This window comes from Raphanus sativus, chromosome 2 (genome assembly GCF_000801105.2).
Source record: "Raphanus sativus cultivar WK10039 chromosome 2, ASM80110v3, whole genome shotgun sequence".
Lineage (NCBI taxonomy): Eukaryota > Viridiplantae > Streptophyta > Magnoliopsida > Brassicales > Brassicaceae > Raphanus > Raphanus sativus.
This window is the reverse complement of record NC_079512.1, coordinates 20,021,022-20,034,006: the sequence shown is the minus strand read 5'-3', so window position 1 is coordinate 20,034,006 and position 12,985 is coordinate 20,021,022. Positions and strand designations below refer to the sequence as shown.

Genomic DNA, 12,985 nt, shown 5'->3' with positions numbered 1-12,985 from the left:
AACACTTTTAAGTTTTTTTTTTACTTTTATTGACAAAAATAACAACACATAAGGAACTTATCTCTGAAGCAAATCCTACTATTTGTCATAAATAATCTTTTTTTTTTTTGTTAAGAACCAGAAACTCACCCTAATGCTCCCACACCTCTGAACTTCCAACTCGTATATTATTATATATATAGCATAGATTCACAATAAAAACATCTTCTCGTCTCTGAAAAGAAAGGAAAAAACAAGATCTTAGATGATGAGGAACAACCACTTGATAAGCCAAAGCTAAACCAGTATACCTTTGCCGCCAACAAGTTGCTGGCACTTGTTTTTATTAGCTAGAACCAGATGCAGCCGCACATGTTCCATTAACACCTCTTTCATTCGAAGAATGTTCATCACCAGCTTCTGATCTTCTATTACGCTCATTGTCTGATTCATCAGGAGTGTTGTTTCCTGAGCCGTTTGATGATACAGACTCCGTACCAGGTATACCACTGTTTTCTCTCGTTTCTAAACGTTCAATCAAGCGGGACACAGTGGCGATCCCCGCACTGACCTCTCTTTTAACCTCAGACCCAATATCTGCTATGGACGTGTTGCGTGAAAAGAATCTATCTTTCCAGCTCCTTGTGTTCTTTGATATTGATTCTTTGTATCTACATTGTGCATAAGGAATCACTTAGGTTTGGTACAAAAGAAAATCATATACAAACCAAAGGGTAGCTAGATAGAAATGTGATACCTCGTTGAGACAGCGCTTAGTCTAGACTTTAGAGACTCTGAAAATGATTGGAGCTCGGATGGTCCAGCTCTATCTTGATCAGATTGATTAAGAGACCTGTGTATTGGTGAAACAAAGTAAGGCTGCGTGTAACTTAACAGACAATAAAAGGGGCAAGAGTTCAAGTATAGACCTGTTGTTTGTAGGAGAAACCTGGCGGGGAAGAGAAGAAGTTGGTGGCTGCATGTTTGAATGAAGAGAACCTTCCCCTAGAGTATTCTGAGAAGAGAGAGGAAGGTTTGTTACTGTGTCACGCTCGTCTCTATGTGAAGGAGAGGAAGGCATTGGAGGAGGAGGAGGTGGAACACTGGGATGTGGAGAGAACACTCTGAACTGTGGATGACCTTGAGATGATGACCTGGTTCGGTGACCTTCCCTTCTCACCCCATGTCTTGCTCGGCCCATAGCAGCCAAGTGCTGAATGATCCGTTCTTCAATCTCTGCGTTATCCACCCCCACTGGGAGCTGCATTTTAAATAAAATGTTGTGATAAAAAAAAAGATGGGAGCTCTCTATTCAATTATAATCAAACTCAAAATGAGTCACACATACATTTTGTAGTTCAAAATCACCAAGAGTAGGATGACGAAATATGGTGGCGTTTCTAGGTGGATTAGAGCGGAAACTCCTCTCCTGTACAACAGCTTCAAGCAATTCCTGACTGGTGATACAGAGAAAAAAACACACACACATAACTGAAACAACAACCTCCATCAAAAATATAAAAAAATGTAATTACAAGGAGAGAAAAAAGAACCTAGTGGGGTCTTTGAGACTAATTGATTGCCAACACATTGGGCACTGTGAACTCCTCTGACACCTGAAACACAGATTCCACATGATCTGATAAAAGCTCAAACAAACAAGGATGCAAAGGTTGGAGAGTGCTTACCACTCAAGGATGCATTGAAGATGATACTCATGCTTGCAACTTGTCAACTGCGTTTAGATTAAAAAAACAAAATGGTAATCAATTAATGTGTCACAAAAGTAATAAATTTTTAGTTTTTGAGACGACGACATACAGTTGATGGATCGGATTCGCAGAAGACTTCAAGACAAATGCTACAAGCATCATCACAAGGATCTTGGATTCCCCCTTGAACAAAAGCTGCTGCCGATGTCAAATGCCCTTCAGACGACGTCGTTTCCTCTCCCGCTCCCTGTAATTTAATTGTCAGACACCAACCAAAGACTTTTTTCAGCAAATGCAATTTGAGCACAATTCAACACCAATTTTAAGCATAACATAAAAAAAGTAAAAAAACATGAACATATAATATAACAAGCAGACTCATCGTTGTCTCAAATCAATGGCACAAAACAAAGAAAAAGAAAACAAAGATATAACCTCCATTGAAACGGCGATGATGAGCTAAGTAAGGGATAATAAAGGAGGAGGAAGACGATGGAAGGAATGTAATCTAGGGGAGGGTTGGGAGAGAAAACAAAAACCCTAGATTCACCACGAAGATAATGGATGAGAAATAAAGGAGAGGGAAGAAGATTATATGGAAAGACAAAAGACTCTTTCTTTTCTTCTCTTGTCTCTGCGCGTTGTCTCTATTGACTCACGACCCCTTCTTTTTTTTTTCCTTTTCCTTTTCGGTTTAAATTTAATTCAAGCCATTAAACGGAAAGACAACAAATGGGTCCCAGATTATGACACGTGTCTGTACTTCTTCCTTCTTCTCTTTATAAAATGTACTTTTTTGAGTTTACACTTCATCTGGACATTTTGTTTCTTCACTCTTCTTGGTCGATAAAGGTTCGAGCAGAGAGAATCATTATGTTATACAAAAGGTAACAAATATATGAAATCAAAATATTGTTCTCTCTAAATATTAACAATAATACTCAAGGTGGAAAGATATTTAGACAAAAGTGGGTTAAAACTTTTATAAAAGATCAAATCTAATTCATATTTATAAATATCAGTAGCAATAGTGTTAATTTTCTTTTTATTTAAGAAAGCCAGTTTCAAAAAAAAAAAAATAGTGTTAATTTTGCTGGCTAGCTGATATTTTATTCTTCTTCTCTTATGAAATATAGTTTCCGGTTCTTGTCTTTTGTCTTTCCAGGATGATACTTGAATAATTAAGCAGCACTAGGGTTGATTTCGTGAGTTTATAAATCACATAAATCTCGAAAGAGGAAAATAACGTTTTCCTTTTAACATTTGGAAAGCTTTAAAAACACTACAGAAGGTGGAAGATTAGACAAAAAAAAAAGAGGTTAAAAAAGAAGAAAAAAAAAACGTTGGTAAGTGAGTCGATGTTACAGTTCTACAAACAAAGACTGATCTCTCCGACTCTTGACATAAGTGTGAAGAGACCTTTGTTGTTTCCTTTTACCTTCCAATATATAGCCTAGACGATGAAGGATCATAGCTAAAATGAGCATACATACTGCAAAGATCAACCCGCCTTTCCCTAGCAACCACTTCTTTGCTTTCTTCGCTTTCTCTATCCCGGTTTGAGCCCGGTCCTCCCATCGCATCTGCACACACAACAGTTACAAATGAGATTTAACTTATACAGTCAGTTGTGCAATATTTCCCTAAACCGAGTGCGTACCATTTTCTCCAAAGCTTCGGGTGAAAGAGAAGCCATGGCTTCTTGAGCTTTTGCCGCATCTTCTTGAGACAGCTTCATTCCGAACTGTTCGCTCATGCTAGCCATCATCTCCGGGTTCATGTTCTTAATCATAGACGTGAACATCTAAAAAAATAACACACAGAGAAACTACAAGATATGAACATGTACAGTCACATGTATGAGTCCTAAATAGGAAAAATATAATAAGCCAATGTCATCATATCACAATCACATGAACAATCAAAAAGAAGATAAATAAAAGAAAAAGCATACCTCGGAATAGGGATGTTTAAACGGGCTCGAAGCCCGCGGGCTTGACGGGCTTTATTTAAACGGGCGGAACCCGTACCCGTTTATATATAAAAAATGTCATAACGGGTTCATCACGGACCGCCCCTTAAGAATGTTTATTAAACGGGTTTTCCCCGTGAATAAAAGGGTGCCCATTAATTTTTGTTTTTTTTTCAGAATATGTGAAACTACGTAGTTTTATCTTAGGTTTCCTTATCTCAAAACTAATCTCTTTGCCGTCTCTCTGTCTTTCCTCTCTGTGTCGATGAATTTCAAAACATGAATCCAAATTGAGAAACCTTTTTCGTTTTCTTAAATCTGTGGTGGGTCTCTTCGTTTTCTTCATCAAGAGAAACCTCTTTCTCTCTTTTAGTCTCTGGCGCCTTCTCTCTCTTTCTCAGTCTCTCTCAGGCGTTCTCTCTCCGGCGACAACCTCTCTCTCCGGCGACTTCTCTCTCTCCGGCGACCTCTCTCTCCGGCGACCTCTCTCTCTCTCGCTCAGGTAAGACTCTCTGGGATTTAAATGTTGTAAGCTTTTCAATGAAACTCTGTATCCAGTACTCATTTAATAAATTGCTATGACATCTCTTGACTATGTTTGCCAGGAGGTTCAAACATGCCATGAAAATGAGCATAAGTGTCACAGTGAAGAGGTAACCTTGAGTGTTAATTGTTTCTGTTCTGTTTCTGTTCTGGTAAAGTCAAAAAGTTCTTACTGCTCGTTTTTGGTTAATGTTTACTGCATTACGCTTTCTGTGCCTTTCTTTTCCCGCATGACCATATGGTTTGAGCTTCTTTTTTTTTTACATTATTTCATTTTGATATATCTCTTGCTTTTGGTTATTCTTACTGCTCGTTTTTGGTGCAGATTATTTGTATCAGTCATTTTTTTCTTTGTTAGTTTGCTTCAGAATATTTACTGATTTGAGATTGTTTCTTATTTTTTTTTGCAGAGCAGGAGTCACTTGTAGAAGAACTGATGAAGAAGGTGTCACTTTTTGATGCAAAACTATTTTGTTGTTTTTGATGTTTTTATTTCAAACACAAGCTTGATGCAAAACTGTTTATTATGCTGTCATGTTTTTTAACTATGATTATTGTTGAAATACGTGGTTGAATGGCATATCTATATTGCTCCATTGGTTCACAGTTTTAACAAAAACAAAAGCTATGATTAATTCAGAATTGTACTTACAAAAAAAAAAAGTTAAACGGGTTCACGGGCATCTTCATTATAAACGGGCACACGGCTAAACGGGCGGGACGTTGACGGGCTGTAAACGGGCGAGACCTTGACGGGCTTTAAACGGGCGGGTACTATACGGGCAGGGCCTAAACGGGCCCGGGCCGCCCGTATTAACATCCCTACCTCGGAACCTTCGTTGATGCAGTCTTGATGCTGATTGGTCTTCAAGTAACAAGACATGAGATTGAGAGAAGAAGCCAACAAGATTGCTCTACCTTTAGAAGATGGAATGTCCTTCAGATTGTTCTTCGCCTGACATATATATTAACGACATTATATAAAATTATTCTTGATAACAAAATACTCGAAAGTCAAAAAGAAGAGATAGGGCTTAACACGCAAATATTTCTCAGTAGCGTCACTGAAACTTCCTCGGCTATGAAGCTCATTGCCCTGCCAAAATAATATAAAACGGTTAAACAGACAGAGATGAATACTAAAGAATAATCTCACAACAAATTAGTAAACCTGTTGTTTCGACATCTGAGCTGCATTGATTTGATAAGCGAAGTGAGCATCAGCCTGAGCACGCATAGCTGCAATCTCTTCAGGGGAAGCACTGGCCATCCTCTCACCGATCTGAGCCATATCCTCGGGGGCGAGAGTATGCTTGAGCTGCTCGGCAGCTTGTTTCAGATCCTCGGGATTCATGTCCTTCATGCTCTCCGTCGCCATTTTCATCAGATCAGGATTCGACATCATCTGTTGTTGGATCCTGGCGAAATCCGCATGGTTCATACATACGGCTCATCTGATCTTGAGCGAGACGAATCATCTCAGGATCCATCATCACACCGTTTAACATCTTCTTCTTTGAGATCAGATCGGATAATCTATCTCTACCGCTATATGATCCTCGTCCATGTTTGGATAACGATGTGATGAGAAGTGAAACCAATCACATGTTTTTTTGTTTTGTTTTTGTTTTCCTTGAAAGACTTTAAACTGAAATGAGTGTCCTGTCCAATTCTTTTTTTCTTATAAATGGCATTTTGTTGATGATGGGTTTTCCAATTGAAAACCGGTCCAAATAAGAAACATAAATTCAGCCTAAAAGAAGTGCGTAACGAATAGGAAGAGACTGATGAGCCCAAGTCCAAGGAGGCCTAGTTCGTACTAGTCGATGATAAGAGTGGATCCAGCTTAAGATGCTGGCAGTGGCTGATCTAGCGATTTTCTTTTTTTTTTCTCTTTTTAATCAGTTAATTAGCCAAAGTCTACAAATCATTGAATCATAGTGTACCCCCAAAAAACTGATTTAAACTATCATTACTAATCTTAGTGATTTTTCGGTTCTGAATTCTAACTCTAAAATTTAGTGTGGTTAATATCATTTATAATTTAATAATTAAAATAAATAAATTTGCTAAAAATAAAAATAAATTTAAAATTTATTTGACTAGATAAATGATTAAAAATTAATATAATAATTATCCAAAAACTTAAAACCATACATTAAAATAAAAAGAGAATTCCTATATATACTGTATTGGTATCCGAAAAATAATTTTTTAAAAAGGTTAAAAACTAAAAAATAAAAAATACATAACTAAATATTAATCAAGTAAAATCTTTTAATTTATATATCAAAATAGAATATTGAGTGATTTGTAAAATTTATTTATCAATAATGAATACAATATATAAAAAATCAAAATATTAATAATACCTAAAAAATTAAAATAAAATCATTTATCCTTATCTCTATAATATTATTTGAGAATTCGCGTTAACTCTCATGGTGGTTGATTACAACGACACCTTTAATAAACTAAAAATGTTACATATAATTACTATACTAAAATTGATTTTCCTTTTTAAAATAATTTCTACTAATTAGAAATTTCCTTTTTAGTTAACATATATAATTCAAAACATTTATAAACTAAAAAAACGAATTTACAATCAAATAATATATAATGTGATTTCATAAAAAAAGGAAAGTTAACAAAAATAACTTTGAGATTAATAAAAATAAATATTTCCTTCAAAACATAATCTTAAGCAATATAAATATATTTTCAAAGTAATAAAAATATTTGCCTTATATCTATATATTTTCTCAGATAATTGCAGAAAATAAATTGATTAGATAAACTAAGTTACCTTTAGTTGGATAATAATTTTGATAATTAGTATTATTGAAATGGTTTATTCATTACTATAATATTTGCTGACTAATAATATTTATAATTAAGAAAAACTAAAAATTTCTATAAAAAAAATTTACATATATAAAATATTTTCTAAGAAAAATTTAATAGAACTGGTTTTTATTTTAAAAAAAATTAATGATACTTTTATCAAAACTAATTTTACCACAAGCATACTTTGAAAAAATAATTACAAAAATATTTTTAAATAATATAATCCTAGATATTTTTAATGAACTAAACATATTATATTTTGCTACAATTAAAAATATATATTTTACTTAATATTTAGTTTTTTTTGTTTTTTCCCCTTTATATTTTACAATCTAATATACCTATAATAAAAGTACATAATAAAATCTGAATTATTATATTTAAGATTATTTAAAGTAATTTTCAGTTTAATTTTATAAATCTAAGGTATAATATTACTTAGAGCTTACGAAATATTTTAATTATTATTAATATGCGTTTATGAGCATACAAAATTTTAATTAGTTATTTTCTTTTATGAAACTTTCTACTGATCATCGATTATTTTAAAATATTTTAAAAATCAACAAAAAAATTATTATAAATATTATAAAAATATATTCACACATTTAAGATAAAAACAGAAACTGATGCGATAAATATAATTAATCTGATTTGGTTTAATAAAAATAAAAATAGTTATACTTTAATACAAATGAATATATGTCATCATATTCACAAAATGAATATATAGACTAATCAATTTTATTATATCCAAAATATAAGGTAAAATAAAAATATATTATTTTATAGTAATGTTTATTTATATTTTATACATATAAATTACGGGATTCTTCAAACCATACCAATAAACTAAAATAAAATATTAACTAATTGTTACCATTTATTTATTTTGGAAAACATATATGGATGAGATTTCAAAATATTATTGTTATATTTATTTATGTATTATGAATTGATGAACAGTTAAATTTATTTTTTTCTATTTGATTTTCAAAACAATATATATAATACTATTATTAAAACATATTTACATATCTAAGAGAAAATCAATCTAAATAAAAAAACAAATTATTCAAAACTTTAATATATTTAGAACAAAAAAATCATGGTTGAATTAAAAAAATTTGATGTTATCTAATATACTAAAGTGATAATCAAACTAATCATATATTACATATCCAAAATCACATTTCTAACTAAAATAATATAATACTATTTCTAACTAAAATTAAACTATTAATAAATTTTAACAATATATTTACTTTATAAATATTTATATCCATGAACACGGAAAAATCACCTAGTAGTATTTTAACTAGTAATACATATATTAATGAGTATTATTTCCGTTTCAAATAAAATTGTTTATCGTTAATGTATGTTTTAATTTTTTCACACAAATAAATTCTTAATTACTAGTGCACTATTTTCGTGATTAATTATTTTCCATAATTTTTAACAATCAAAATTCATTAAATACAATTATTTTTTTTCGAAATTACAATTTATCATTATTATATAAACTGAAAATATGTAAAATACGTATTTTTTTAGAAATTTTTTTTCAAACACATAAATTATTTTGAAATGGCGGAATAACTATAAAAATTTTAAGCCCCACCACTATACGTTTGATATAGAAAAAGAAAGTTGAGAGATGGTGGAAGGAAACAAAAAGCTTTGATGTTTGTTGTTGGGACGTGGAAAGAGCTCACGTGGCAGTTTCACTCTGATTGGTTCTTTAATCGTCAGCGCACGTGGCATGTCACTTGTCACCAGGACCTCTCTCTCTTATTACAGGATCAACTTGAACGATCGATTGCCGTTCTGATTTTAGGATGCGTCACTTTCAGTTCTCGTCCCTACCTTCCCATCAGCTATTTTCCATTTTTCCTGCGTTAATTTTTTCATGTTTTCTCCCACCGAAATACAAACAATACGATTTTGTAAATTGGGAATGAAAATATATATGTGATGAACATATTTGTTTTGTTGTTTAAAGTGAAGATGCCATACATTTGGTATCCAAAGTATACTGGTTGAGTGGATTTGTTAAGAGGTATAATGGAATTGCTTGAGGATATATTGACATCATGCATTTTTTCAAGGTTTAAGCTAGACTTGAGGAGCAGCATGTCGTGTGTATTTAAACTTGTCAACCATTGCAAAAGGGTTGAGAAGAATAGTAAAATAAGAAATCAAACGTTTCCATAGAATCACCTCCTACGTAATAGAATTCTGTTCATTTCTGTATACTCGTACCAGGGAACTAACAACGCGTTGATCACTATTGGGAGATGAAGATTCCAATCTTAGAAAAAATCCCCGTATAGCTACTATTTCTTTTTTTTTTTTTGCTAAATTGTAAATATCATTAATCAAAATGAAAGTTTGGTTACAATTGAATCGCAACCAGATTCTGCTTCACAGCTATTCTGAATCTTAGGAGCCGCAAAAAAAGTTTAAAAAAGCCCCCAAGACACAAGGAGATTAACTCAAAGCTTGCCAACAATGGTGAACTTGAGTTAATAAACATTTTAGAACATGAGATATCAAAATTAACTCCCCACCCAAGCGCTTCTAGATAGCTAACAAGACCATCAAGAGAATAGCTAGAAGCAAGTTCAGTCAAGCTCTCACCGAAGTGGCTCGAGCAGGCATCGACGGAGACGGCTGGCTCCCGCTCCGGAGCTCCACAAGAGGAGGAAGAAGCTGACAAACGAGCCCAAGCTAGCTCAGCTGACAACGAAAAAGTAAACCTGAGACAACGCCACTAACAGTGAAGCACAAGTTACGGTCAAGCGCAGCCGGTAAATACAGCTCCCCATCCGGCTACACGACACAAAGATGCGGCGGAGACACAAGTAAACAAAGAGGTTATCTGCTGGAGCTTGGAAGAGGGGACATGAAGTACGGAAGGAGAATGAATCTCCTTGAAAGCAAGCGACCTAACCGACAAGAGAAGGCTTCTCCTTGGGAGCAGGGGACGTGGTCGCAGGGGTTGTCCTCAAACCCCTAGGAGTCGACATCAAGAGCAGCAAGGAAAGCCAATCGATCTCCGAAAGGCACACTATGGTTGACGTCTCATGACCTATGAAACAGAGGTTCTCTGAGCGGTGAAGCCTTACCACCGCCGTACTCCAAAACGGAGATGAGAAGCTCTGACGAGACCTTGACAAACGAATCAGCTAGACGCACGGGTACAAGCCGGTGCCGATGAGCAGAGGCAGAGGCAGCGACGCTCCACCATCCTTCCCGGCGAAGGCGAGATCAGATCTGACCCAGATCTGCTCCGATTGAAAGCAGAGACCGAAAATCACAGGCTCCTTAATCTCCCTGAGAACCCCTCTCCTCGCCGGCGCTCCAGAGAGGCCACACACCCATGCAACACTCGATTAGATCCACTGAAGATCCAGTGAAAATCCAGCAACACCAAACAAGAAGGAGAAGGGCAAGACAAGGGGGTTAAGGGAGAAGGCTAGAACGCAAGACGGACCGGGGTGGCGACCGGAGCTAGAAAGCTACCGGTCACCGGAGAAAGAAGATGCGGCGGCTGCTGATTTAGAGTTAGGAGATGAGGGGAGAGACTCTCGAGAGGATGAAGAGGAACTTCAGAATGTTAAATCCAGCTACTATTTCTTTAATATGAAATAAACTAGTGGATTATTATCTCGGTTCGTTTAAGTTCTACGTATGTTTTGTTTGTTATTTTGATGATGGTTATCGATTGTATAAAAGAACAATCAATGGTTACAACATTTACTAACCAATGGTTACAACATTTACTAACCAAAGAGTCTTACAAAACAAGAAACAAATTGAACCGTAGCAGATATTTCTTAGCTGCTGCATAGCTCGAAAAGATAATAAGTTAATAGTGTATTTCCATAGGTGATTATAGATAGTCTGTGATAGCAAAAGTCCACACCAAAAATCACGTTCGAAGAATGTGATCTCCTGTTCTCTGATAAGAATCACAAAGGTTTAAATTGAATCAACTAAGCTGATAACCTAGCGGTAATCTCTTGGAATTTGGTGTGTACCCACATTAGTTATGGATTTGATTTCGCATAGAAATTAAATTATAATTATTTGGTTAGTTTAGGTTTAGGTATAAATGGTTAACATAGTGGGATGTAACAGATGATATGTCCATCCCATTGCATTAGTCAGAAGATATTCCAAATTCGGATCAAATAGTATAGTAGCGAAACCATTTTATAGTATTAAGTGTGTTTCGCTCTAAACTGACCGGATCAGCCGATAGTTATATAAAAAAAATTGGAACCCCCCTGTTAAACATAATATCACGATTAGATCCCTTTTTATCAACTAGATCCTTGTATAGAAGAAGATTGATCAGGGAATATATATATTCTGATGATGCCTACACTACAGTTCACCAAGGAAACAAAAAAGCATGAGGTCCAGTTCTGTTATATACTTCGGCGCTTACAAATATTCAGAAGTCCAGCAACAGAGTAGGTTCATTTGTCCTTAAATATATGTTAAGGTGGAAATGTCTCATTAGTTTATTAATGTGAACGAACCTTATAAAGTTCATAGATTTGGCGGAAACTGTGGTGACATTAAAACGAATGGTCCTATGTATGTATGCACACATACACTATCAGTTTGACGTTCATCAAATGTCATTTTCGAGTTAAATTATGAATTCTTGATAAGTTTGATTCATGAAAAAAGAGAACGGTCCATATGACATCATACTTTGGTATTACATAGATAAAAAAATTGATTTGTAACTTAGACCATCTCCGGTGTATTTTACTATTTTTTCCTCTATAATAAAGGAATTCTATAATAGAGATGTGATTTACTCGAATGTATTTTCCTAAAATAAAAAATTTCAAATATAGAGAAAAATATAGAAAAATGTTATTTATTCCTCTATAAATAAAGGAAAATATAGTAATCTCTATTTTAGAGGAAAAATAGAGTAAGAATTGAGAAGTTTTAGTTCTAAATGCTATTATAGATGCAAATATAGAAGATGGTTGGAACTCTCTTAAAACTGTTTACTGTTGGATAAGTTAACAACCACGTACACAAGCTGAGTGGGTGATGCGTGCTGATGTGCTTAGCAAATTTAATCAACATTATCGGGTTAAATTCTATGGATTTCTCAAAAAATGAAAATAACATTAGTTTATTTAGATTATTGTATTCCTTTTACTTTTAATTAATTGGGCTTTTACTAAACGATATATGTCAGTTTAAGGTTTCAAAGTGCCAAGAGAGGTTCACTTGCGAGAATTGCATTTCTTCTCTCTTCTGTTTGTATCTTCTCTTTCTTACTCTTTTTTTCTTTTCTGTTTAGAACTATCAATAATGGTGTTCTTAGAGTATGACAACAGATAGGATCTTATTGAATATTTGATAATAAACAAAATAAAAAATTATAAAAAAGAGGAGAGAAGAGATATAAGTCCTTTAGTTTTAGATATTATATATGTTGGATAATTTCAAACTTGTGAAAATTTAACATATTATTAGATGTTTAATATGTAAAAGATAAACAAAACAAAAATAAATCTAGAATATGAAAACAAAAAGTTCTATTTAGATTAGGTTTGTGTCTTCTATATCCCACAAGTTTAAGAGAATTGTCTTTCATGTAATTATAGATCTCAGGGAGAAATATTCTATAAGATCTAAAAGAGTAGATCATATATAATCTAAAATAAACATTGATAACTTTAGTTTTGAGTAGTTTCTAAAACTAATAAGAAATTTGAATTGGTATCAGAACCTCAGGTTGGAGATTCAGATCTAAGTTAAATTTAAGCTAAGATCATGGTGCTTGTGAAGAAGAGTTCACGTAAGCAAGATGGCAGACATGAGTATGTGACTAGGAATCCATGCACGAAGGACTTTAGATCGACAATCATCCAATGTCCTATGTTGT

General features: G+C 33.8%; 3 protein-coding genes and 1 long non-coding RNA gene across 4 annotated transcripts; 1 reads left to right on the top strand and 3 right to left on the bottom strand.

Annotated features, from left to right (window-relative positions):
- Positions 1-5: 5 nt before the first annotated feature.
- On the bottom strand, positions 6-2,369 carry LOC108842390 (E3 ubiquitin-protein ligase RHF2A). The gene is made up of 9 exons (XM_057002523.1): positions 2,127-2,369; positions 1,801-1,938; positions 1,668-1,714; positions 1,533-1,595; positions 1,328-1,436; positions 909-1,240; positions 737-832; positions 291-650; positions 6-214 (listed from the first exon to the last, which is right to left on the bottom strand). The coding sequence occupies exons 1-8, from the start codon at positions 2,130-2,132 to the stop codon at positions 326-328; spliced, it is 1,116 nt and encodes a 371-aa protein (XP_056858503.1). The 5' UTR covers positions 2,133-2,369; the 3' UTR covers positions 6-214; positions 291-325.
- A 557-nt stretch (positions 2,370-2,926) lies between these two features.
- Positions 2,927-3,633, bottom strand: LOC108817673 (outer envelope protein 61-like). Its single transcript, XM_018590433.2, has 2 exons — positions 3,352-3,633; positions 2,927-3,274 (listed from the first exon to the last, which is right to left on the bottom strand). The coding sequence occupies exons 1-2, from the start codon at positions 3,493-3,495 to the stop codon at positions 3,053-3,055; spliced, it is 366 nt and encodes a 121-aa protein (XP_018445935.1). The 5' UTR covers positions 3,496-3,633; the 3' UTR covers positions 2,927-3,052.
- A 194-nt stretch (positions 3,634-3,827) lies between these two features.
- Positions 3,828-4,802, top strand: LOC108817683 (uncharacterized). The gene is made up of 3 exons (XR_001944028.2): positions 3,828-4,165; positions 4,269-4,316; positions 4,617-4,802. It is a non-coding gene; the product is annotated as an uncharacterized LOC108817683 (long non-coding RNA).
- LOC108817666 (outer envelope protein 61) lies at positions 4,774-5,849 on the bottom strand. Its single transcript, XM_018590421.2, has 3 exons — positions 5,378-5,849; positions 5,246-5,302; positions 4,774-5,161 (listed from the first exon to the last, which is right to left on the bottom strand). Exons 1-3 carry the CDS (start codon positions 5,645-5,647, stop codon positions 4,871-4,873), a joined length of 618 nt encoding a protein of 205 aa, XP_018445923.1. The 5' UTR covers positions 5,648-5,849; the 3' UTR covers positions 4,774-4,870.
- Between the last annotated feature and the right edge of the window lie 7,136 nt (positions 5,850-12,985).

Bases quoted from the DNA above. Each gene is read 5' to 3' on its own strand.
- LOC108817666 (XM_018590421.2), bottom strand. From the start codon at position 5,647: ATGAACCATGCGGATTTCGCCAGGATCCAACAACAGATGATGTCGAAT. The intron at 5,303-5,377 runs GTTTACTAATTT...TTATTTTGGCAG, and splicing joins CTCAGATGTCGAAACAACAG to GGCAATGAGCTTCATAGCCG. The intron at 5,162-5,245 runs GTTAAGCCCTAT...TATATATGTCAG, and splicing joins CTACTGAGAAATATTTGCGT to GCGAAGAACAATCTGAAGGA.
- LOC108842390 (XM_057002523.1), bottom strand. The intron at 833-908 runs GTCTATACTTGA...ACCAATACACAG, and splicing joins GTTTCTCCTACAAACAACAG to GTCTCTTAATCAATCTGATC. The intron at 651-736 runs GTATCACATTTC...TGCACAATGTAG, and splicing joins CTAAGCGCTGTCTCAACGAG to ATACAAAGAATCAATATCAA.
- LOC108817673 (XM_018590433.2), bottom strand. From the start codon at position 3,495: ATGTTCACGTCTATGATTAAGAACATGAACCCGGAGATGATGGCTAGC. The intron at 3,275-3,351 runs GTACGCACTCGG...TTGTGTGTGCAG, and splicing joins CCGAAGCTTTGGAGAAAATG to ATGCGATGGGAGGACCGGGC.